Below are 27,282 nucleotides of genomic sequence, written 5' to 3'. Positions count from 1 at the left end.
GATAACAGATAACAAGAGTTGAATGTGTTATTATAGGAGAGGAATGGTTGAGTTTAGTTTATTTGTTGAAACAAGGCTAACGAGTGAAGAATATTTGGACCAGAATGCAAAAATGTAATTCAGTCCCTATTGTAAAGTTATAACATTCTATCCTTATTTTGTGTAACATTTTGATTTTTTATTATTGTAAGTGTGGTGTTGATCATAGGAGGTTAAGCAATATTCTGCTTGATCAGGAAGATTAGATAATTTAATAAAAACATATAATGATTATATTAAAATTAATGTAAGTAAATAGGAATTGGATCATATTGCATATGGGAAGGATTTCATAGTGAGAACAGATTACTCCAGACATGGTCTGACCCATGGCTCTGTATAACTAAAGCATAACTTCCACCCATTTCAGTTCCAATACCCTTGGGATAAAGGCTAATACTCTTTAGTCTTTTTCATTACTTTTTGTACAAGTGCACTAACTTGCTGATAATTTTAAGTTGTGCATGATCAACTATTAACCTCAAGGTGCCTATCAAGTCTAAAGGAAAGTGGATCATTTTTGACATACTACTTAATGTTTTCCCGGTTACATTCCTTGCGTGGATGGAAGTAGGAAGTTACAAAGGGACATAAATAGATTAAGTGAGTGGGCAAAACTGTGGCAAATGGAGAATTTTGAGCTAATCCATTTTGGACCCAATAAGACAAATCAGAAGATCTTCCTAAAGGCAAGAGACTAAGAACTGTGGAGGAGCAACATTTTTTTACTTGTAGGCCTTTCCTCTCCAAAAAGCCTAGGCTTGGAGTTGGTATTTTTGCCTAGAATTGACACCGGTGAGCTGAGCTTGGATTGTGCAGCCTAGGCAAGTGCCATGTACCATTTTGTCAGAACGCATAAGTATTGTTGAGTCAGCTATATTGAGGAATATGGGAAATGGGAGTCAGAGGGAGAGAGATGAACTAGGGGTTGAGAGATTAGTGTTTGGGCAGGATGACAGAGGGAAACTGGGGGTCTGCGCATTGAGTTTCAAGAGCTGGGGGGAGATGGAGACTGGCAAATAGTGAATGGGATGTCCAGCATCTTGTGCAGAGCTGGAAGCAGAGGCAGCAGGTGAATGGGAGTGCCGGTGTCATGAGAGGAGCAGCCACTATAAAGGGGTGAGTGAAATTGGAAAGATTAATTGTTTCCAACGGTCATCAAATGAGGAACAAAGGAGTGGAGACCAAGAATTCTTAGTGGAATCATTTAGGAAGAAAAGAAAATTAGGAAGATTCTTTAATCAAAGACTATTTGTTACTGGATCTCTGCTGGAGCCAGAATCCGAAGGTGCAAAGCCTCCAGAATAAAATGGTAAATGGGCAGGTTAAATCGCAGTCAGCAGCAGGCGCACACTCTCCACTGCTGACTGGAAGATCTGGGTCAATATTATTATCTTTCTCAATAAAGCTGAATTCCAATGCAATATTTCTTTCCAACAACAAACCAACTTGAACTTACATTGCCTTTAACACAATGAAGCATCCTAAAATGCTTCACAGGAGGTTCTGTATAGTTGCCTTGTGGGTGAGACTCCATGAGGAGATAAGTGTATGTATGAAAATGTCGATGTTTTCTTCCATTGTTGTTTCCTGTGAGGTATCTTGCTCTCCCACTGTGATAGGGCACTGAGAAGGAAGGCGAGGGAAGTGGAGTGGTGTGCAGGCAGCATACATACAGTCCAAGTACTCATTAGGCTGGGGGACAACACTTCCATCTTCTGCATTTGAGTCCGGTTGAGTTGTCATCTCCTGGCATGGAAATATAAACATTCCTTATCCAGGACATGGCCAGTATGCACAAGATGGTATGAAGTGACACACGGCCTGTTCTTGGTCTCATTGAATTTCAATATCACACTGGCCTCACAGTCCATGGTGAGGTACATGGCAAATAAAGTGGAAAATCAATGAACAATCCAGAAAATAAAATCTCTGAGATTCTGCATTCGACTTTACAATAAGTTCCTCAAACCATCCGCAGAACTTCATTCCTAGATGTGCATATGTCAATGGTTCCATCATAGACATTGGCATCTCATGAAGGCTGCAAATGGATCACAGGGGAAAAAACAAATAAATAAAACAAGTGCAGAATTGGTGGTAATATAAGCTCTAGATGTGGAAGAGAAAATCAATTCTTGATCATGCTGCATAGTGTAAGAAGGGAAAGCTGATAAAGCCAAGAAGAATCCTAATAGCCTCAAAACATTAACTCTGTTTATCTCTCCACTGATGCTGCCACACCTGCTGAGTTTTTCCAGCATTTTCTGTTTTTATTTCGGATAGTCGGGGGATGGGCAGCAATGTAAGCCTAGTTTGGAAATAATATTTTAAAGCTAAACATGGTTAAAGTACACTCATTATTAGAGACAGAGGAACTTAGACAGTGGCAGAGAGGCATTCGGGGAGGGAAGAGATGAAGTAGACCAATGATTGGACCTGTATTCAGGTCCATAGCAAAGGCACACACCAGTCCCAGAGTCATGGAGCCTCTCACGGATTGCAAGTTCTGATTTTTAATTAAGCACGATGAACAGTAGATAAATTAATGGTAGATGTAGGCTTGACCAATCATATCTGAAAAAAATTCCTGGTGTCAAGATGGATTTAAAATCTTCAATGACTGGAGACTGCAGCTTGACAGTTAAATCACGCTGATGAAAATCTGGTGATGTCACCATGCAAATTACTTCGGCCGAAGAGCACCTTTTGATGGCATCAGGAATCGTATGTATGTGCTGGTGTGATATGGGGTATCCGACTTCCAATCAGGCGTCAGGAATTATAGTATGTTTGAAAATTAAGACTTCCACAATGGCACCGTGGGTAGTTGTGCTATGTGGTGGTATGCAGTGCACAGAAACCATACTGCTCCAGTTCCCCTTTTGCGCTGAGTTCACTGGGTTGGTAATAGGAGTATTAAAATTAACATCAATGAGGAGATTAGTCAGACAATATTCCTGCTCCTAAGCACTGTCCAAAAAAGTGTCCTGTTATGTAGTCATACTCAAGTCTGCAGTGCAAAGCTTAGCAACAAGCAAACTATTAACTTTATTCAGCAGATCAATGTAAAAATATCCAATATGGAGTAAGAAAAGTTCATCCAGGCTTCTCTTCTGAATAGGGAGTTGCTGAGTATTGCATTGATGCTGTGTCTGCATACTCTAATCGCAGCTAATTTTCTTGTGTTTAGATATTGGGAATTGTGATTTAATAGGCAAACATAGAAGCTTGCATTTTTACTTCTAAATTCTTTAAGTATTTTTATTTCTCTTCCCCACTTTATCAATTAGCTTGTAAGAAACTTACAATTGTTTTTACGAATTTATTGCTGCTATCATGTGGTGCATTATAACAGCCCAGCATGACTAGCCTTCTGATTTCCTCCTTTTGGGAGACTATTTTAATCAGCACTGCTCAATGTTGGCATAGTTCACATTTGGAATGCACTTTGCGGAGAATTGTTGGCAGAGGTCTGCATCCTGCTGCTTGGTGATGCAGCACATTGAAGGTCAAACACTACACTGCCATGCCAAAAGGTTATTTTCAATGCAGGAGCGCTACTTACACCAGGAGTGGGAGAAAGGTTTCCAGTTACATATGGTAAATCAAAACTAAAAATAAAACGAAAAAAGAGTAACATGATATATTGACACGGTGGCATGCTGTCCAAGACACTGATAGGGTATCATGGTGAAAGTTTCCAAATTCTGTGAGGGAGATGATATTTCATCACAGAAACACAAAATGGACAGGTGATCTGGTTCCACACCTGTCCATTTGGCGCTACTGGTTAGCTGCTAGGATGTATACGAGTGTACCGAGCATTTAGGGTGACTGATCCTCTAAATTCCCCCATATAGGGTGAACCCAGGTGGCTTCACTCAACGTCAACATTGATATTCTTCATGCAGGGGTTAGTGGAAAGCAGGAATCTATCTGCTGCCCTTGTCCTTTTAGATGGTAGTGGTCGTGGGTTTGGAGGGTCCAGTTGAGCCCCTCGGGGCTCTGATACTAATGTAATCATTTCTGCTCAGAACTTTTTCTTCTTGTTCCTCCTGAGCTCTAAGCATGCTTTGCTCCACTCTTTCTCCTGCCTGAATCCATGTTGAAATCAAGATTCATCATGCCATTGAAACTCAGTTGATTTGTTCAACTGAGACACAGGGCTGAATTTTACCAGGGGAGGCTGTCCCATTGCTGAGATTGAAAGCTGGTCCCGAGCCTGTGTGGATGGACGGTTGGCATTTTACCAGCGGCAGCCAATTAAGAGGCCACTGCCTGGGTTGCTGTTCAAATAAGGACAGCTGCCCATCCCCCGAGCTCCCAGCCCAATCAGAGGGCCAGCAGCTCACCAGCCTCAGCACTGCCAGAAGAGGTGACATGCTGAGGCTGCAGGAAAAAGATGGTGCCTCCATTTTGAAGCACTCTGGAAGGCCAGGTAAATTATTTTTATTTAATTTACCAGGACCGGGCAGAGAGGCCCAGCAGCCAGAGGGGCAACCCTTCCATTGGTGGTGTTGGAGCCTCAGGGGCAACCATTGCTGCCAAGAGGCCCGTCTGGACCATGGAATGACCATGAAAGAAGGCCCCCCTCCTCCTTTCCGAGCAACAGGCTGGGGAGGCCTGTTGGTCCCCCAAGTGGCAATGGGTCCACCTGATGGTGGAAAAATGCCGATTGCATAAAATAGCCATTAATTGGCCAATTAATTGGTTCAATTGGTGCGCCACTGAGGTTCCTGCCGTTGAGAAAATCCCATGGCAGTGGGAAGATGTTGGGCTCTCCAATCGTCAACCATTTAACCATCTTATTAGGCCCTTCCGCATCCCAGATTGAGGGCTGATAAAATCCAGAACTACAATTTCTACCTGAAATTGTTGTCACGAGCTTCCCTGCTGAACAGATATATCGACTCCTCTCCCCCAGTACCCTGATGTCACGACAATCTGGAGCTCTGAGTAAGTACATTGAACCATTGTGGGCAACATGTTGGTTTACAATCTGCAGAAACGTGAACAAGTGACGTCACCTTGAATTCAATCAAATGGTGTTACTTAATTTGAATTAATTGAGCACTTTGTGTTGTACAGATTTTACAGTTGAGAATTATTACAAAACTGGATCTGGATCGTCGATGTGGACTTCCTGGGTTTTTACCCCATACCTCACACATTCGACAGGATCAATCCTGGAGAGTTCAGCCAGTCCCTCGGAGATTACAAAACAGACACATAGATCTTGGAGATGTTTCTCCAGCCAATACTGAACATTTCATCAGGGCCTTGTGCTCAAATGCACAGGGCATTCAGGTAAGATCTCCTACTGTTACTTGTGTTATCATAAAGGATGAGAAACTAGCACACTGGGGTTGGTGCTCATCACACTTCTAAGATACTTGATTTCGGGTGAGTTGTTACAGGAAGATAGACTTTTCAATATGAATAAACATTGCCCTGTGACATTTTCCTTTATAAGAGAAAAAAAGAATGCTTGGGCAGTCTTGTTCTACAAATTTTGTCATGCGATTTTCATCAAGTTTAAAATAGATGAAAAAATGCGCAACTGTGGAAAGCTCTGTATTAGGGACAAATGATTGAAGGGAATGGAACTTAGCAGGATTAATTGTAACTCACATTAGTTCAATTTTATTGACCAAAAAAATCAACAACTGTTGAGTCATTCCTTCAATAAGCTGCTTACTGATTGCCAGTTGTATAGGGAAAAGTCTGAAAGGTTACTTTGGTAATCTTTCATTATAATAACATTTAAGGCTTGTGGAGCCACTGGCTAGATGGTAATTCTGGAGTAATGCCAACAGGTTCCTGGGTGAAATAAAAACAGAAGATGCTGGAAATATTCAGGTCAGGCAGCGTCTGTGGAGAGAGAGAGACCAAGTTAACAGCCGGGATTTTCTGGTCCCGCCCATGGAATTGTCTTGGGGCGGGACTGAAAATTTGACAGACCAGCCAAAGGTCCGTTGACTTCGGGTGGGAATTTTCAGTCCCTCGGCAGGTGGGACTTGAAAATCCCGCCCAATGATCATCAGAACTCTGGTTCAGCGTAAGTTTGTAAACCTGATTGGATACAATTTTTGTGTTATTATTTAAGTAGGATCGTGATCATAATGACTTGTGTAAAATCAGGTTCTCCTCTCCAAGAAAAACTATTGGAATGATTGATGAGTTTTGATTTATGCTTACAGACAGATTTTGATGATGGTCACTGTCCGACCTACTTTAATCAAATCCAAGGACTTTCCAATGTGTACAAGGCAGTTCATAATCAGTTTCCAGGTAAGAATCCTGCTACCATTTTGTTTGCTTTGATCTGTTTTCTCTCTCAATGGCCTAACAACAGCTTTATTAAACAAACAGCATCCTTTCAAACCTGAAAAATACATGTTTTCACTTTCTAACTTTCTTGGGTGCATGAACCTGGGGATTTATTTACCCCAGTTATGAAGTGTTATTGGTTTAAGTGGGGTCTGTGCAGTGAGAGAAACAGAGTTAACAATTTCAGAGCTGAGAAAAGTTGAAATAAAATAGTTTGAGTAGTGAAAGGGAGGGGGAGGGGAGGAAGACCAAAAATCATGTGAGTTTTACCATATCATTCATAATCCTTTGGGAAAATCTTTAAAATTCATTCCCTTCTGCTGAGGAAAACTTGACTATTTCTGAGTGTATACTCCAAAAAGACAGGACTTACCAATAGTAACATGGTTACAATATTGTTGAATTATATGTCTAGATATACCACCTATTTCAAAGACCCCCATTCTAATGCTAAGACCCAGAGCGTGGAACATGGTCGAACATAACATGCTGGTATGTTGTTCTTCAGTTTGTTGCTTGGAAAGTAATTTTCTTAAGACTTTTATTGCTGGTTGTGGCTGTTCTAAAACTCCATGTGAAATGTGCATTGCTTATAATCAACAGGTTAATGGAAAGGAGGTTCCAGGCCCTCTGTTTGACTTTGGATTGCTGATGTACCACAATGGGCGAATTTTGTTCGAAAATGAATGTGGTCCTTTCTTTTATCTGTCAAAGGTACCCAATGTTTTGCTGTCAACATTGATTCTTGTATCACAGTATTTTTTAATGATTGTTTTCTGGTTAACCCCACACCACAATAGTAACAGTATTATCTGACCACTAGGCTATTTGCAGTGCAATACATATGATGTAATGTCATTGTTTTTTTGACAAAGAAATTTTGGCATCGGGTGGATTGTTTACCCAGCCCTTCAACATACTCCATTTATACTTTGCCAAAAAGAATGACAAATAGGTAGCATTCTTTGAATATGGTAGATATTGGCTGATGCCATGAGAATTATTGAATTACGAGCAAGAGGGAGGTCAATTATAATGCACTGCTGCTGGTGTGGCTGAGATCAGATACTTGGCACAGATCAAGGATTGAACCTAGGACCTTTATAGGTATTGTCTTTCCTAGGTATGGCCCAACTAATGATAAATATGTTGATTCAATGCATGCCCTGTAAGATATTATCAAGGTTAACAGACTTTGTTTTGTCACATTGCAGGTTGAAAGCCATTTGGAGGCCAAATTGTGGAATAATATATTTGTCTGGGTTCAAAAGAAGGTATGTTACAATATAACAATTGATAAATAGCACTGATTCCAAGTTGTGAATTGTTAGATATGGTATGAATTGAAGTTACACAACATTTTATGTATCCCATATCCTTTATAGAATTCTAAACTGTTTTAAATTACTGTCATCCCCATCTAACTAGGGGAGGCAAGGCAGGGGCATATTGGTATTGTCACTGGACTAATCATTCAGAGACCCAGCGTAATGCTCTGGGGACCTGGGTTCAAATCCCACCATGGCAGATGGTAAAATTTGAATCCAATAAAAATCTGGAATTGAAAGTCTGATGATGACCCATCTGGTTCACAAATATCCTCCAGGGAAAGAAATCTGCTGTCCTTACCTGGTCTCGCCTGCATATGACTCCAGACCCACAGCAATGTGGCTGACTCTTAAATGCCCTTTGAACAAAGACAATTAGGGATGGGCAATAAATGTGATGCCCCCACATCCCATGACTGAATAATAAAAAATATATAAAAATTCAGTCCATGAGTGTTTAGACATGGCACTTCATAAAGTGGCAGGGTGTATGATGTTGCTGATTTTTTCTGATACTTTGCCACTTCAGTTGAGCTCACTGTCCTCACCTGATGTCTCAGTTAGCCATGGCACTTCATTTTCTTTGGTTTGATACCTGACAATTTCGTCAAGGATCCAGTGTCCAGAGGATTCTGTGTTTAAGTGTACTAGCAAAACTGTCCTTTTGTCTTTTAAACTAATATTAGCTGAAGAATATGGTCTAGTTTCATCCTGAATACATAAAACAAAGTCAACAACCCCAGAAAAGTGCCTCTGGTACAGCAACACCATTAATCTCACTGTGTTTCTTTGTTTCCAGTTGGGTTTGCCAATTGGTTCTATCAAAGCCACTGTCTTAATAGAAAATATCTTGGCCACGTTTGAGATGGAGGAGATTCTCTATGAGCTGAGAGACCACTCTGCTGGGTTGAACTGTGGAATCTGGGATTACTCTGCCTCTTTTGTAAACAAAGTTGGTGAGCAGGAATGTCTAGATTTGTATTAACATTTGGAAGAATTGTCACTTGGTGTATTTCAAATTACTGAGACTTGTAATTTCAATCGATTGCATTCCATAAAGGTGGCCCTAAAAGAAATTTTTTAAAAAACAAAGCAAGTACAACAACGACACTTCACTTCTGGGGGAGTCCAAAACTTGCGTCATAAATATAAGTTAGTCACCAGTAAATCCAATATGGCATCCAGGAACATTTTTTAACCAGAGTGGTTAGAATTTGAAACTGACTAGCACAGTGAGTATTTGAAGAAAATGGCACAATGCTTTGAGGGAAAACTGGGTAAGTACATGAAAAAAAAAAGGAAGATAAGGATTTGCTAATAGGGTGAGATGAGACAGGTGGGAGGAGGCTCATGTGGGACATGAATGTAGGCTTAGAACAGTTGGGCCAAATGGCTTGTTTCCATGACAAAATTGCATAACTGTGACTGAATTGAAGTAGTAACTCGTTGCGATGATTATTTTTTGAGATCAGAATTTAGCTGCATTGTTCAATTCCTCACCACTTCCATTGTGGCTACTTTTAGGAGAAATGGTGATGTAACAATTCAGTTCACATGTCTCCTGGTGAAATAGTTTTATTTGGTGACTTTCTTTAAAATTTCACTCATGTAACACCTCTAATGGCTTAGTTGATAATCCTTTGGAAACGACTAGATATCTGCCAATGTACTGTTGGACTTCTTAAGCTGTGTCACAGAATATCAGTATAGTAAGAAACTTTGGATTTCCCATTATCGTTTTCCCATATGATTAGGCCCTGATTTTAGGGAGGTGCTAAATGATCAGATCTAAACAATATGAAGCGTAATAAAATATCCTATCTTTAGGAAATAGGAGCACACAGGTCATTTTATAAACACCATTTTTCAGGCTGTCGTCGGGAGTTCCTTTTACCAGATCGCAGTAAATACGTGAACATGGAGAAACGATTTTTGAAGAGTTACATGAATCTTCTAGTAAAGACCTGCCATAAGCGAGGTGCTTTAGCCACTGGAGGAATGGCAGCACTGTTACTGCCCCAGGATAAGGAAAGCTTGGAGTACCAGAGAATCATAGCAATTGTCACACGGTATGTGCAGCTGCATTCACAAGGAGTAGACTGCAATGGGAGCTAGTACCCAAAACATGCTGTCTTCCTTTAAAAATAACTTGGCTTGAAAACAGTTCTATTTAAACTGCATTCAATGAAATAGTTGGCTTCTAGAACCAAATCTCAGTGGATAAATGCACCACTAAATTGAATAAACCAGAAAGGTCCCAGGTTCAATCCTGGATGATGATCAGAAATAGAAACTCAGTCATATTGTTCCCTCCTTAGCTCAGGGTCACTGTTCCACTGCACCCCATTCCCCATGGTTCACAATGTGGTTCACAATTGCTTTCTTGAAGCCGCATATATATTCATGCACAAGACCGTGTCCTGTGCAAACAGAAAGAACATGCCTAGGCATTGCATCTTTTTTTTCAATTAAAAAGCTTGGTGGACAACTATTCCCTAGTGTTTAGACCAATTAGAGTTCACTTGCCAATCAACAGCCTTTTTTCTCTTGCAGTATAAATTGTTGTTCCCTTTGAAATTTGGTATCCCGGTGTTTGTCCTGATGAGTGCAAAACTAAAAGCTTTGGCAGTATGTCTTTTTTTTCAGCAATGCACACTATTGTCCAATACAGAACCTAACAGTGTTATATCAATGCTTTAGTTTGAAGCTACTTGAAATCAATGCTGGAGTTGATGGATTCATGGTGTTTGATCTGGATCTGATTGAGCCAATGACAAAGGTAATTTAATACATATCTTGTGTATTCTGCATGATTATAGGTTCTGAATAAGATAGCTGTATGTGCACAGTCTCAGTTATTGCAGTTGCTAGAATTGCTGTTTGCAAAGATTAATTTGTCACATTTTATTTAACTTAGAAACTGAAATGTCAGCTTGGCTAAGTAATGGCGCTTTGGTCTCTTGAGTCAACATATTCTGGGACCAGTCCCCATGCTGGGTCCTGAGCACATGATTACCGTCGACACTTCAGCGCTGTCTTTCAAACAAAATGTTAAACCGTAATGCTGTCCACCAGGACAGGCAGACATAAAAGATTCCATTGGCATTGAAAAGTTCTCTGCGCCCCTAATCAACAGCTTTCCCCAATCATCATTTGCTATGGGAGCTCACTGTGTACAAACAGACTATTGCGGTCAACTGTACAAAAATAGCAACTATATGTCAAATGCAAATGATTTGGGTATAAAATGCTTGAGCATGTCCCAAGGACATGAGGTGCTACAAATTAAAATTATTTGTTTAAAGTAATTTGAAATTTTGAGCAATCATTATCCTAACCTCTGGGATACATTATTGATCACTGACTGGTCAGCCTGGCTCACAAATGGAACTTGGGGAAGTAGACCGCTCACTAGGGGCTGGGATTATTTTCGCTGGGCTCTAGATGGCCATGAAAGCCAATGCTTTAAGAGCCGAGGTGGTCCTAGTTTGACAGGCAACAGGAACCTGACATTGGTACTCCTTTTGCCTTGGCTCCACCAATCTGTCCTTAAGCTTTCTGGACTTAAGCAAACGTTGTAATGTGGCAGATGACCAAATCCACAATGGAAACTTGGTCGAGCGACCACATGTAGTGAGCCCACAAAGACCTTTAGAGATTTTAAAAATTAAATTAAAATATTAACAAAATAAAAGATTTCAAGCACATAAATAAGACTATAATTACTTACTACTATAATAGCTCCTAAAGTTCCTAATTAACCTGAACCCCAGTTACACCCCCTTTTAGATTTAAAACAGAACCAGCTAGTTAACACAATACCTACTTTACAGTGGAATTCCAAATGGCTTTTCCCCAAATTCAGTTTCATTATATAGCAGACTAATGCACAAATGGCTGGAGGCTTCATTAAGGCTATTTGACACACTCCTGTTAGATTTTACATGGCCTTCTTCCACACAGCCTTTCATTCGCCTTTATATATGTTTCTCTCTTTTTAATGTAACTTCCATGTCTTTGAAACTGAATCTTCCTCATAATAAAAACTTTCATGTTGCCAATATTGTCAGTAACATTTGGGAAAAATAAACGCACTCTTTAGTTTCCCTTATCTGGCTAGTTGTAAACCGACTAAGATCCCTTCAAAATCCAACAATCCCTTCACACCTTACTTGCTTAGCCAGCATCCATGTTTACTCATTAGCATGTCAAACACCTAGCTTATGATGATTTCAAGCTTGCAGTCTACTTAACTCTAAATGTAATTAAATCATACAGACAGACCCAACTATACTTATTCCCATAACCCTATTTCACAATAAATCAGAAAAATATTATGAAAATTATTATACTTTCATCTGACAAATCAGGTGTTCCCATGAGGAGAGAGTGTGCCTTTCATATTAGGCAAATGTAAATTTTATTTGTGGATTTCTCAATAGCATTGTTTCAAGAATCATAAACTTGTTAGGTTTCTGCACATGTCATGGCTCTGTGGTAGCACTTTTACCCCTGAATCTAAAGATTATAACTTTAAGTCTCACTCTGGAGATTTGAGCCCAAAATCCAGACTAACACTCCAGTACAGTAAGGAGGAAATGTCAAAATGGTGAGGTGCTGTCTTTCACATAATACATTAAACTGTCTGTCTTCTCAGGTGGTGGATGTAAAAGATCTCATGGCACTATTGAGAAAGAATTGGAGAATTCTTCCAGGGTTCCTGGTCAATATTTATCCCTTACTTAAGCTGATCTGGTTAATATCTCTTTAACATCGATGAGATAATGCTGCATGGAAATTGGCTGCTGCAATTCCAATATACTCTATTGGTTGTAAAGTGCTTTGGGCCATCCTGGTGTAATGAATGGTGCTATATACATGCAAGTTCTTTCTAAGTTCAAATTATGAAAGTTTCCTCCTCTTGCTGGTTGAGAGAAATGATTTTGAGTAATTTCAAGCAAGCTCCTTGTGGGTATTGGCCAATACTGTAAATTTGCCTACAGTTTGGGAATGAATTATCAGCCCCAGTTAGAGGCCACAAGGACGAGTATTCAGAGTAGGGATCTCCAGGAATTAGCTACATGTGAACCTTGAGCCTTGGAAATCCGACTCTTAAAGCCCGGGTAATTCATTCTTGGTTTGTACTTTTGTTTCCTTATTCACTGGTTTTCTCTCTTTGGAAAACGTGCTGTGTTTCAGATGCATTTCATGATTCAGTTCACGTTATTAGCTTATTCAATTTCAGCTGTTCCTGGAACACACAAAGGGACACAATCAACTGCATATCCTAAGAGAAGATGTAGATGTGACTCTGAGTGATCTGCTTACCATGCCTTCTGTAAGTATGCTAAGCTCATGGCTGATTTTGGTAAAGGAATTGCAAGAATATGTTTACTCAATAAGAACTATTCCAGTGTAAGAGAGAGTAAAATGGAGTGTGCAGGTTATAGACTCTTTTTTATATACTAAAGGAATTAACAAGGTTTCCTGATGCAGTTAAAGTAAGTGTGGAATTGATGAGTGTAAATAGAAAAGGGTAACTAACACTAGGCAAATCAAATCATAATATCTTTCACCATGTAAAAGGCAATCCAAATATCATCTACTAATTCAATTAAGTTAAACATTGCTTTTTAGAAGTTCCTAAGAAGTACAATGGCAAAATATTTTATCCAACCGATTTCTTTTACGATAAAGGAAAATTAATTTGACTCATGAAAAATGTAATTGTTCTTATGCTTACCATCATCCTAGGTGCATTTGTGGAGGATTGCTAGCCAGAATGTTTGGAGAACTCCCTGCTTTTCATTGAAGAGTGCTATAGAATGTTTAACATACCCTTAAATCTTGAAACAGGCAGATGGGACATCCACATAGATAATGGAGCACACCCTCAATACTGTACAGGAGTGTCACTGTAGATTGCATATTCAAGGCCTGGGATGTAGATTGAAATTGCAATCTTTTAACTCAGAGGCAAGTGTGTAACCATTGAGCCAAAGAGGCACTGAGGTTGAGCAGTCTGAACCCCATTTCCAGTGGGGCAAATGCACAAAGTGATAGCCATAATTTTTGCACTTATCGACATAATTCCCAGCCAATTAGATCACAAGCTTGCCTGATGTAAGAAATAGCACACTGGTGCAGTGAAGAGTGCTTTTCCAAGTTTGGGGATAAAATTGGCTGTCTGTGCCCAATAGAGGGAACTTCATTCTGTAACTTATCTTTTCCTATGTCTAAACTGAGGATATCTGATAATTTCACTGAAGTGCAAAAGATGCAACAATAGTCATTTTTTAATTTAAATGTAAATGCATATTATTTTTGTGTCTAGAAACATGGAGGCCTTGTGGCTCAGTTGTAGCATCCCTACCTCTGAGGGAGAAACTCGAGGTTTAAGTTGGACTTCAGAACTTGTTAGCCAAGGAAGAAGTGTTCATGACATAGTTCGAACTAGTTGATAACCAGCCAGCTAATCCTTCTAAAGCTCCCCCATTATTCCTCAAAGGGAAAAAATGTGTGAAGGTATGAAACAAGCAGGAGATGCACTAATAAATTTCATATTTTCAATATCTAGGGTGGGGTTACCTTGCATGGACTAAAATATAACATTGGAGTTGGCATTCTCTTCATAGAAGCATGGCTAAGAGGTAAGGACAGTTTTAGAAAATGTTTTTTTGGTGATCATTTTCGGGTTAGAAATGTGAATGGTTAACTCATCATTGATGTGTGTTTGGTCCAACAACTGGAAATTGAACCAATTGCCCACCCCATCCCCCTTTAATTTGATCCAATAGAAAGATGTGAGCATAGCTGAAGCCAAAGGCAGCCTGGTAATGCAATAATTACCTCCCAACAAGATAGATTGATAAACTCGTGTCTCTGAATTGTCTGTCAGCTCTCTATCTGCTGTTTGGAAAGAAGGTTCATCAGTTATCTGTCAAGCCACTAGATGGAGCTCCTAGCCATGATAATAAACTGCAGGTTTGGAGGTGAAGCGAAGGAAGTGGTAAACTTGGCTGTACCCATTACGCACAATTCATAACTAGCAAATAGAATTAGATACACCAAAATGTCCTGCATAAAATGAGTCCCATAGAACTCTGTAACTCCAATGGAGACAAGGAATGAAAGGGAAATCATATTTGACTAATTTATTGGAGTTCTTTGAGAAATTAACAAGCAATGTGGTTAAAGGGGAATCTCTGGATGTATTGTACTTGTATTTTCAGAAGGCATTTGACAAGGCGCCACATCAAAGATTACTATGTAAAATAAGAGCTCATAATATAGGGGGAGGGTGGTAACAGCATGGATAGAGGATTGGTTAGCAATAGGAAACAATAGGTATAAATGGGTCTTTTTCTGGTTGTCAAGCTGTGACAAATGGAGTACCACAGGGATGTGTTTGGGCCTCAACTATACAATTCATATCAATAACTTGAAAGAAGGGCCAAAAGTATGGTTGCTAAATTTACTGATGATACAAAGATAGGTAGGAAAGTAAGTTGTGAAGAGGAGGTAAGGAATCTACAAAAGGATATAGTTAGGTTGTGAGTGGCAAAAAATTGGCAGATGGAGTATAATGTGGGAAAATGTGAACATGTCCACTTTGGCAGGAAGAATGGTAAAGCAGCAAATTATTTAAATGGAGAGATTATAGAACTCGGAGGTACAGAGGGATCTGGGTGTCCTGGTCCATGAATCACAAAAAGTTAGAATGCAAATGATCAGGAAGGCAAATGGAATATTGCCATTTGTTGCAAGGGGAGGGGAATATAAAGTTAGGGATGTTTTACTACAGTTCCATAAGGTGTAGGTGAAACATCTGGAGTACTGTGCATAGTTTTGGTCTCCTTATTTAAGAAAGAATATAAATGTTTTAGAAGCAGTTCAGAGAAGGTTCACTTGACTGATACCCGGGCGGGGTGGGTGTTTGTCATCTTATGAGGAAAGGCTGGACAGGTTGGGCTCGTGTCAGTTGGTGTTTAGAAGATTGAGAGGCGACCTTGTTGAAACAAATAAGATCCTGAAGGGACTTGACAGGGTGGATGCTGAAAGGATATTTCTCCTTGTAAGAGAGACTAGAACTAGAGGACATTGTTTAAAAATAAGGGGTCTCCCATTTAAAGGTGGAAATGAGGAGAATGTTTTTTCTTTGCGGGTTGTGAATCTTTGGAACTCTTTTCCAGAGCAGTGGAGACAGGGTCATCGAATATTTTTGAGGCAGAGGCTCAATCCTATTTAGACTACAGTGTTGACTAACAAGGGAATCAAAGATTATTCAGGCTGGATGAGAATGTGGAGTTGAGGCCACAATCAGGTCAACCATGATCTTGTTGAACAGCAGAGGGTCCAAATGGCTTTCTGCTCCTAATTTGAATGAAATTTTGATTTTTCTTTTGGCAGTTTTTCTGCTAAGATTGGTGGTGACTTAGTGGACTATTGAAACAGCCTGCCCCAAAATACTGTACTACATAGAGGACAAGATGAGATTCTGAAGAAAGAGATGTGGGGAATGGGTATCTGTGATAAGACAATGGATTCCACCCCAATTTGCACCCAGTTTTAACTCTAAATATGTCAGTCAAAAGAAGAGTGTATTCAGCCTTTTAAACCAACCTTATTTTGAGCACAAACATCAATTTCTTGCCCTTAATTCTTTCAAGTTCAGACATAAACTCAGATAATAACTCCTAGAATAGTGATTTTTTAAAGTTCTAAGTTGTATTTTATACCCCTTACAATATTCTCACATGCTGCTCCTCTACCCCCCCACCCCCCCACCACCCCCCAAAGGTCACTGGTCATGCTTGAACTCTATTGACCATTCCTCACAAGCAAGCCTGAAAGCTTGGAGTGTCAGTTTGCCTTTAGAGGCCATCACTTGACTGTAGATAAAACCCAGGGTTTTACACCCCCACCATGGCGTGTCTCCCCCCCAGCGATGTGGCGAGCCATTTAAATCTCCATTCAGTTCAGCAGGACCATATCCTGCCAGACAGGAGAGGCCGTAAAATCCTGGCCTAAAAAATATTTATACACTTGTAACTTCATTTGCAAGCCAAGAAGTGTGGCTGTTGCTGTCATATTTTCTGTAAAAACATCTGGTACTGTGTATGATTGGCAATGAGCGTGACTAGCACAGATGTTAATTTTTCACACCGACTTTGTAAATAGACTAAAAAAAGAAAAATAAAAGTTTGAATCATTGTAGTTATTTTTTATTTTAAGTAAGTTGTAGCAACTTTATTTTTAATGTAGGTCAAGGTCACACTTACTTTCGGGGTCAGGTGGAGGATTCAGCTACTGCAGAAATTTCCCGATCACAGGTAGAGTTATCCTATTTAGACTACAGTTATATTTTTATATATTTAAATATATAAAATGTGCCATTTTGTTGTTTGCTTCCTCAATATCAAGTAAATTAATGTGGGGCACAACTTTTTAAAAATAGGTTTATCCACCATGAAGTTTTTTTTTCAAATTTCTGCGTATTATGTGTGAATCACGGTATAGATTAGTTCTTTGGAATGGAATATTTTCCCACCTTTTTGTGCCAGGTGTCTATGTTAAGTATTTTTGCATCGTGTGGTATGGGTTAAAATGTAAAATGAAGTTAACTTCGCATTGCCCCGATAAAATGCCTCAAGTCCAACGTCTGAAGGACACATTTTACTCTGCAAGTCAGTTGGCCTATTAAGTACCAGTCTGAAGGTGTTTTTTTTTTTACTGTGGTATCACATACATTAGGAACTGGATTGAAATGATTCCAAAGCTTATTTTATCCAGTACACCTACAAGCCAGTGGAGAGAAGAAACATTGATCCATCCAGGTCCCTCAAAACTAACGTAAACAGGGCTGAAGATTAGAACCCACCCATTGTTTCTGCTGAACGCATCAACTTCTGTTGGGGGATGGGTTTAGTGTGGTTTGTCTGAGAGTAACTTACCCATAGAGCCACTTTTCACATGAGTTCAAACAGCGAGGAAGCTATTTGATCAAGGTCATTAAACATAGTTTGATCTCATGTGCTCCCACCACAAACTAGTAACTCCCTTCTGGAAAACAAGTAAGTAGTCAGGAGCAGGAACCACAGGATGGTTTTCTTCATCCTAAACCTGGTGTGGAAAGTTGTAGGTGTGGGTGCTGCATCTAATTGTAGCACCCCCTAATTTCACCTAATTAAGATCAGCAAATGCAAAATGGTCTGGGAATTAAATTTGAGAATTTCTTCTCTGGGTCAGACATGATGCTTTTAATGACAGAACTATCAGAGGAAAGGCTTTTCCTATTAAATCAAAATATAGACAGTTCCATGACTGCATAGCAGTATCTAGCTGGTATCAATTTTTTAAAAAAAGATTGGACACATCAACGAAATCTTCAGATAAATTCTGTGTAAAATTGAATGGAATCTCTCCAGGATGCATGTGGGTTGCTCCTATAACCTAGAGTGACTCCCGTTATTATTGAACATAAGGGTATTTGACAACACGAAAGGCCATTGGATGCTCGAAGTATTTGGAAGTGGAAACCTGGGTTGTAGGTACAGTAGTAATTTAGTATTGTACACAATTGTTCCAAATGTTGCTCCCACTTACATGCTTTACATCAAGGATTGGGGGCACACCTTCCTAGAAAGATTTAATGTCACAAATGCTAGTTTATAATTTTGGTTTGTTTTATCTATATTGATACCAGTCACTTTCCAAAAAGGTCTCACAATAGACCTCCCCCTTCACAGAGGCACTAGGCTGAATGTTCTCCCAGCTGTCGGGACTTTAACATTGGGATTAGATTCAGGTCCTGAGCTTGCACAAGGCTTCAGTACGCCTGCCAGAGCAACTTTGAGACACGGCCTCCTAATGCCCACTCCATATTCACTGGCCAATTAAGGGTGATGGGCAAGATTGCAATATGAGGTGCCCAATGAAAGGGCCTGCAGCACTGGGTGGCTGGCAGCCCCACTGGGAAATGGGTGCTGCTGAGGGAGGTAGTAAGTACAAGAGTGCTACAAAATGCAAGTACTCTCAGATGTTTGATGAACACATTTAAAGGGTAAGAACTGTAAGGGCCATCATTGTAGAGGGGAAACCTTCCACAGATCCATCATTGGGCGCTTGAGGGGAGTCACTGCTGGCCCTCTGACCTGCCGATGGTTGGCAGCCTCCATACAGTTTGCAGACTCTGGACTCAGTGGGCTGCCCATTAATGCCAGTAACGTACCTCTGGGTGGCACATTAGCCCTTACATAAGAGCATAAGAAATGAGAGGAGTAGGCCATTCAGCTCTTTGAGCCCACTTCGCCAATGAGATCATGGCTGACCTTGGTGTATGTCACTTCTAGATTGAACACCATCTGTTGTGGCTGTAGAGGCAGATTTGTGAATGGTAATCCCTTCTGCAACTGGCACAATGAATAACGTTGGCCCGAAGTTAAGTGTTTTTCTTTCTGACACACACTCTTCTTCCATCTGGTCATTTGCTTTGCCCACTGATTTTTCTATACCCTCCCTGACTGCTTGTCTCCAGGCACCCCGGTCAGTAACAAGGATTTCCCAGGCATCGATTCTGATCCTGGTCAACTTGAAGATGAGCCATCCACTCGGCCTCCTCCGGAGATCCCCAGCATCACAGATGCCAGTCTTCAGCCAATTCGGTTCACTCCACTTGATAAGGAAATGGCTGAAGGCACTGGACACTGCAAAGGCTATAGGCCCTGACAATATTCCAGCAATAGTACTGAAGACTTGTGCTCCAGAACTTGCTGCACCTCTAGCCAAACTGTTCCAGTATAGCAACAACACTGGCATCTATCCGGCTGTGTGGAAAATTGCCCAGGTATGTCCTGCACACAAAAAGCAGGACAAATCTAACCTGGCCAATTACCGCCCCATCAATCTACTCTCAATCATTAGTAAAGGAAGGGGTCATCAACAGTGCTATCAAGTGGCACTTGCTTAGCAATAACCTGCTCAATGACACGCAGTTTGGGTTCCACCAGGGCCACTCAGCCCCTGACCTCATTACAGCCTTAGTTCAAACATGGATGAAAGAGCTGAGCTCCCAAGGTGAGGTGAGAGTGACTGCCCTTGACATCAAGGCCACATTTGACCAAGTGTGGCATCAAGGAGCCCTAGCAAACCTGGAGTTTTTGGGAATCAGGGGGAAAACTCTCTGCTGGTTAGAGTCGTACTTAGCACAAAGGAAGATAGTTGAGCTTGCTGGAGGTCAGTCATCTCAGCTCCAGGACATCATTGCAGGAGCTCTTCAGGGTAGTGTCCTGGGCCCAGCCATCTTCAGCCACTTCATCAATGACCTTTCCATCATAAGGTCAGAAGTGGGGATGTTCGCTGATGATTGCACAACGTTCAGCATCACTCGTGACTCTTCAGATACTGAAGCGTCAGGCAATGACCATCTCCAACAAAAGAGAATCCAACCATTGCCCCATGATGTTCAATGGCATTACCATCACCCACAATCAACATCCTGGGGGTTATCATTGACCATATAAATACTCTGGCTACAAGAGCAGGTCGGAGGCTAGGAATCATGCAGTGAGTAACACCTCCTGACTCCCCAAAGCCTGGCTACCATCTACAAGGCACAGGTCAGGAGTGTGATGGAATATTCCCCATTTGCCTGAATAAGTGCAGCTCCCACAACACTCAAGAAGCTTGACACCATCCAGGACAAAGCAGCCTGCTTGATTGGCACCACATCCACAAACATTCACTCCCTCCACCACCGACACATAGTATGTACCATCTACAAGATGCGCTGCAGCAATTCACCAAATCTCCTTCCAAACCCACGATCACTATCATCAATAAGGACGAGAGCAGCAGATAGATGGGAACACCATCTCCAAGAGTTCCCCTCCAAGCCACTCACCATCCTGACTTGGAAATACATCGCTGTTCCTTCACTGTCGCTGGGTCAAAATTCTGGAACTCCCTCCCTATCAGCACTGTGGATGTACCTACACCACATCAACTGCAGCGGATCAAGGCAGTAGCTCACCACCACCTTCTCAAGGGCAACTACGGATGGATAATAAATGCTGACCCAGCCAACGAAGCCCAATCTTGTGAATGAATTAAAAAATTGTTGTAAAGTTGAACAGCTTGCTGTCAGCTTTGGCACGCAGGTAGACACCCTCATTTGAGTCACTGAAAGCATTCAACAGCAGCAGAGAAAAATATGCAGAGAGTTGGCACCAAGACGCAGCCCTACTTTATTCTGCTGATCTTGAAAGCCTCTGATGATGCTCCTTTGTAACCAAAGAAATTGTGCATGTGCTCCTGGGGAGAAATGAAGCCCAGGAGGGCAGCCTATTTTCCACATCAGTTTCACTTTAAAGAGTCTGCCTCTGCTGACAAGGTCAAAGGCCTTGATGAGGGCAATAGAATGGTCTGCTGTGTTTGTGGCACTTCCCCTATACCTGCTAAATGAGAAAATCATGGCAACTGTCCATCTGCCAGCTCTGAGGCTGCACTGAGACTCAAGGTCGGTGCACGATGCCAGGGTCTGCAGTCTGGTCAGAGCAAGTGACCAACACTTAACAGAGATGCCTCAGCAATTGTTCCAGTCACTGCGACCCCTTTTGTTTTTGTACAAGATGATTATTTTTCCCCTTCCTTAACAAAGGCATTAAGATCATCTGTAGGTGCCCCATCATTGGTCTAGGTGAATTCAAAGAGCAAGGATCAAAGCTACAATCTTACTGGTTTAGTACTGTATTATGTCTTAGTACCATCAGGCAAAGTTTCAAAAAAGGTGGATCTGCATTTTTGTGAGATTAATCTGGGCATTACTGCTAACCACAAAGCATTGTGATTTATGAAGCTTATGACTTGAGGACCAAAACAATTTACTGTTCCTGGAAAATTGTTACAGCAGCATGATTTGTAATGGTGCTGTTGACATGATATCCATGTTACAAGCATACTCAAACTCTCCTAAATTGCTGTGATATAATCCTTGCAGTAATCTATTAGCACGTGACCCATTGCATTTGTGCTAGAGAAATCCCAGTGTTCTCACTCTTTTGTGTACCTTCCTCAGATTCAAATATACATCCAATTTTCCCTTTAAAATTGCAAAGGATTGTGCCTCATTCATTCCCTGTGGCAAAGCATTCCACTCATCAACCCTCTGCATAAAGAACTTTCTCCAAACCGCTGTCCCCAGTCCCAATTATATTTTTAAATTGATGACCCATCACTGACTTCCTGATCAGAGAAAAGTCTGACTCTCTCAAATCTATCCATAATTTTAAAAACCAATTAAATCTCAGCTTTCTCTGTTCTAATGGAAATAGTCCAAGCTTCTCAAATTTCCCCATGTTACCAGTTTCCCAATCCAACACAATTCTGGTGAATTTGCTCCATATGCTATACAATGGGACAACTGTACTTTCAACTGTCTCCTAACCAATATATTGTATAAGTTGATCAATATTTCCTCTGTACTCCACACTCAAATAATGTTTTTTTTTGTGCTTTTTCCACCTATAGTTACACTTTGAGGAAATTATATTTTGAACCCATGGTTCTCTTCATGCACTCAAGCAGTCTCCCATCAAGTAAAAAACACATTTTGGGAAGAAAAACACAAATGAGAATGTTTCTTTTTTTTTCCATTCACTGGATGTGGGCATCGCTGACTAGGCCAGCATTTATAGCCCATTCCTAATTGCCCTTGAGCGACCTTCTTGAATGCTCTAATCCATGTGGTGTAATTAGGAAGGGAGCTGTAGAATTTTGACCCAGTGACAATGGAGGAACTGGCAATATGGTTCCAAGTCAGGGTGGTATGTGGCTTGGAGGTGGTCATACATATACTTACTAAATTGCATCTGCCACTTTTTTTCCCATTCTGTCAACTGCAAATGTACTCCTGAATTCTTGTACATTCTTCTGCGCTATTTGCCAAGCCATTTATTTTTGTGCCATCAAGTTTTGTATTCCTGGTATATAGAACAATATCACAAGTGGACCCAATACTGATCCCTGGTATACAGCCTTATAAATTCTGAACAGGGCCTATTAACCATAAACCTCTATTTCCTGTCAATCAAGTTTCTCTTCCTGTTGCTACATTGCTTCTTAATAAATCCACCTGAATTTTACCAAGAAACTTCTTGTGATGTACATTGAACACTTTTAAGATGTAGGAAATGTCGTAAAGAGGGATAGAAATTCCTGATTTTTTTTTTATTTAAAAGGAGACATTCCTCCAGTTGATTCTTACGCTTTCCAACTGCAGCTGAGGAGCTTGAGGAGAGCCAGAGATGTCCACTGGAAGACTATCTCCCTCCAACAACAGCAATAATGGGATTGGCTTTGCTTTCTCAAAGTATGCTACCATGCCTCTTCTGATGGTTGTTGAGGTCAGCTGTGGTTGAGGTCAAGAAGGGAACAACGTTGACTTCCTGTGTCCTGCCTCCCACCATTATTTAAATATACCACTGGTGAATAAATGAGCAACGAAGCTCTCTGTCAGTGCACTCACATTTCAACTCTTTGACATGAAAACAAAGATTAAACCACAGAAAAAAACTGAAACACAGAATGTACTATGAAAAAATGTTTGTAAAAATCTGGAAATTCAATGCAATTAAATGGGCTCAAATTCCTGTTTTGTCTGTTAAAACAGTGGCCAAGCCAAGGTTCATGTTCAAGGCTGTTTTTAGTTGTCAGCTCTTTGATGTTAACTCACCATTTCAAAAAAAATTGTTACTTGTTAACAAGGCTGAAAATAAACTGCTACTGCACCCCTTTGTTTGCTTCCCCCCACCCATTGGAAATTAACTTCTGTCCTGCTGCATGTGATGCTTACCAGAACCATTGCTTCATCATTGTACCTGATTTTTTTATAAACTGGTTGCTCTGATTTGTCACTCTTTTATAGTTGACATAATTTTGCTTTTCTTGAGCATCATTTTGTTAATGATGTTTCTATAGTATGCCCATGTTTCTTTGGACAAGACAGGTTTCAGTAAAGAAGCCCCTTTGATTCTTTTCATCCCGAATATCAACCAGAATCCTATATAATTCTCCACATACCAAAAATGCTAAGTTTTGAGGGCTTTGCCACAGATCCACTGAGACCCTCCAACTAACACTGTGCTTAGATGCGCATTTTTATTTAACATTTTCAATATTAGCATTTTTGAATCGGGCACTTCTATATCCATTATGGTATTCCAGATATGGGTCTATACTTTGGGTTCAGTGACGCTTGGATTATCGCAAGTCATGACCCCTTGTTCCAACCATTACCTTCCTTTCAGATTAACTCAGTTCTACCTTCAAATCTCAACTGCCTATGTTGTACTAGTTCTCAATACCTTTGTCCAGCCTCTCCGCCAAAGATGTTACCTTCCATCTTCTTTGTATCTTAGGCTGCAAGAGACAGATAATATGTAATTAAGGAAAATGGATATGAGCCACACAGACATTGGACGAGTAGAAAATGGCTGACTCTGTGCCAATGAGAAGACTAATTTATGTGGTGTAGATATGAGAAAGATACATGGATACAGTGTGAAAAACAAAAAGAGCAAAAAAGGATTGAATTAGCAGTGTTGCAGGAAGAGATTACTTATTTTTATCTAAAAGTCATGTCACGGGGATCATAGCATGCTGTTGCATGGTTTAACACATGCTAAAATTGCATTGCACAGCAGCACATCTTCCAAATCACCATGATGCAATGTTATAAAGACAGAAGTGGAAACATCAGTTCAGGGTATAACCAATTAAAACTGGATTTCTGGGAAAAGCTTCATTTGATTTTCTTTAAAGATAGCTACTTTAGTTGTAACCAATTTTTAACAAATAGGTTGCAGGCAGATTCTGCCGCATGTAAAAGGATGGCAGTACAGTAGATCGAGTCCTCAGTGTAAAGATTGAAACAATATGACCCTTGCTTATAACTATACTGGAAAATGTATCTTCTCAACATTTCCCTTAAACTTGTATTACAGGTTTGGCAGTGGATTCGACATGGAGTAAAATTGGAGGATGATAATAGAACTGTCACCAGAACCCTTGTCCAAAAGCTTGTAAAGGAATTAGAAACCGAACTACAGGAGGTTTTGCACTGCTGCACCGACAGGTAAGAAATGCAGAAGTATCCACTAGTTAGAAAAGGTTAGCTTGATGCTTTTTCAACAAATAGTAGGCTGAAGGTTTGCATTTCTTCCCCACATGAGGTCCTGTGTGATATATATCCTGGAATAGCTACTGATCAGAGGGGAAGGGCTTCCCAGGAGAGACACAAGAGCATACCTAAATCTTATGTTTTTTTCTAAAACAGATGACTATTCAGGGGCCTGAGTAGATCACTTACTTTACCATGTCTGGGAATGAGCTATATTGTTGAGAGGCAAGAAAAAATACTTCAGAACCTGATAATTTGATGCAATTTACAATTATAATTCTTCAAATTGATTTGCTTACAGCCTGCACAAGTAAACAAGGAAAACTAACTAGGACACATCACACCCTGAAAGGATTTTTGGACAGATTTGCACAAATTAACTTTCTGAACAGCAGACAACCTAGCATTTAAGTAATCCTAGAGAAGTCCATAAAGTTAATTATTTACAGCATATTGGAGCATAATGTGCTGCATCACCTTTAAAATCAATGCTTATAAAGTAGTGCCTTTATATCTCTGGCATGTTCTTTAAAATTAAAGCAATTCCTTAAATAGCCTCTCATGGTGAAAAATAATAATCACATTTCTTTTGAACCAGAAAATTCCACTAGAGCTGTGGCTGGCATCTTTGGTATGACTGCAATGGGCAACAACATGTAGTTTGGGTGCGATTCAATCCCCACTAGAGAGGAATGTCAGTTCCCATCTCACACTGCTTGGTTACATTGAGTGCTTTCTTATTTCCGGTTTACCTTTGGAGTGTGCAACTTGTTTCCATCCAAGTGATATATTTCTGGAAAACATACTCATACAAAATGGAAAATAATTTAACAGTAAAACAATGCTTTTGTTAGTTATCAATCTTTGATTCTGCATCAAAATATTTAGAATATGATAGCACAGCAATTTTTTTTTCCTAGTGCAAGCCAGCAGCCACAACAGGTAAATGTATTAAGACACCAGTGTAGCTCAGGAGGCTATGCTCCCAACTGATTCCGGCTGTGGGTTCAAATCTTGCTTCCAACTTAATTGATATTGCAGCGCAAGACAAAGAGTACTACATTTTTATCGTGGTGTTCTTCAGCATTAGCGCATCCACCCAGAACCTCAACCAAAATTCCTAAGATCAGAATATTTTCATTACCATTGCACTGGGCATCAATCATGCTTAAAGGGCATACACACACCTTACCCCTCTGGTGCAACTTGATGGCTGGGGAAGGGAATAGAATATTGTTAATTCTATTTGGGCAAGCAAAGGCTCAGCATGAAGGTGGATTCTTGGCCCTTGTGCTTTTGGTTAACTCGGATGCAACACTGAAGTAAAGTAACCTATAAAATAAATTTCACTAAAGAGAACAATTACAGTGTAGAACTGCTAATGTACAATTTATGTTATTAAATGAATATTGTCTAGAACCATAAGCATAGCTATTTAACTAGTAATCACTTTGTCTTCTTTCCCCAGCTACAAATGGCGCCTTTCCACTGCTTCTGAAATATTCCTCGAAATTGTGCAAAAGCGAGATTTCCCAGAATTCCTAACTACATATCTGAACTTGGAACATTCATTTTTAAGTGCCAACCATTAATTGCATAGAACATGTGCTCATAACAATGCAAGATAGTTATTCCAATAAAGTTTGTGTATTCAAAAGAAAGTAATAACAAAAACATTTACTAAGGATTTTAATAGATTTTTAAAAATATCTCAGGATTAGCTTTACATGCCATGGTGTAATATTAAATTTTTAATGTTCAGAGTAAAACCTGCAAGCCTAGTGTAAACTTAAGTTTGCAAGTTCATATACTGAACCCTCTTAACCAATGATCATTATTTGCTACTGCTGCAGGATTCAACTACTGGTACACACAATGTAATGCACTATCTTTGCAAATCTAGTATTTTTAAAGGTTTAAGAACAGGATATTGTACTACCTAGTTAACTTTCACTTGACAGATGAATAAAGTAACACTTCTCCCCCACTAGTGAAAGTGTCATATCAATTATGCGCAACACGGGAGCTTTTCTGCAATTTGAGGGATGGGGTCGCAAGAAATGCAGCACTTTGGGGAAATACCCACAGGTCAGAGTACAACAGTTAGATGTGGAGTACATCTCCCATGTGTGTCAAAATTCAACATCTGAAAAGCATTGTTTCTCAAACTTGAAGCACTGCATCAAAATGGAGTGGAGCATGACAAGATGAACTGGACAAATTAATCTAGATTATCCTAAGAACTATTTCTACATTCAGGGGGGACTTAACTGAACACCAGAATAGCAGCAATACCATTGTACGGATTACCATTACTTCAATTAAGGCTTGCTAATTAGCTTCAAATAGACAATTATAGACAATCCTAAGGTAGTTTCAAAGGGTCAAAACCAGAAATAGGAGTAG

The 27,282-nt window shown here is 40.1% G+C and overlaps 1 protein-coding gene across 1 annotated transcript in view; it reads left to right on the top strand.

Moving 5' to 3' along the window:
- Positions 1-26,866, top strand: part of mlsl (malate synthase-like) — a 47,729-nt gene extending 20,863 nt beyond the window's left edge. The window contains exons 4-16 of the mRNA XM_041190439.1: positions 5,131-5,349; positions 6,243-6,333; positions 6,788-6,864; positions 6,976-7,086; positions 7,587-7,646; positions 8,500-8,656; positions 9,571-9,769; positions 10,401-10,479; positions 12,946-13,038; positions 14,278-14,350; positions 16,965-17,032; positions 24,701-24,831; positions 26,345-26,866. Coding sequence (XP_041046373.1) covers positions 5,131-5,349; positions 6,243-6,333; positions 6,788-6,864; positions 6,976-7,086; positions 7,587-7,646; positions 8,500-8,656; positions 9,571-9,769; positions 10,401-10,479; positions 12,946-13,038; positions 14,278-14,350; positions 16,965-17,032; positions 24,701-24,831; positions 26,345-26,468 — 1,482 coding nt within the window. The 3' untranslated portion in view covers positions 26,469-26,866. The remainder of the gene's footprint in view (positions 1-5,130; positions 5,350-6,242; positions 6,334-6,787; positions 6,865-6,975; positions 7,087-7,586; positions 7,647-8,499; positions 8,657-9,570; positions 9,770-10,400; positions 10,480-12,945; positions 13,039-14,277; positions 14,351-16,964; positions 17,033-24,700; positions 24,832-26,344) is intronic.
- The last annotated feature ends 416 nt before the right edge of the window (positions 26,867-27,282 follow it).

This window comes from Carcharodon carcharias, chromosome 1 (genome assembly GCF_017639515.1).
Source record: "Carcharodon carcharias isolate sCarCar2 chromosome 1, sCarCar2.pri, whole genome shotgun sequence".
In the NCBI taxonomy this organism is placed as follows: domain Eukaryota; kingdom Metazoa; phylum Chordata; class Chondrichthyes; order Lamniformes; family Lamnidae; genus Carcharodon; species Carcharodon carcharias.
The sequence above is the reverse complement of the archived record's forward strand: the minus strand, read 5'-3'. Positions and strand labels throughout refer to the sequence as shown.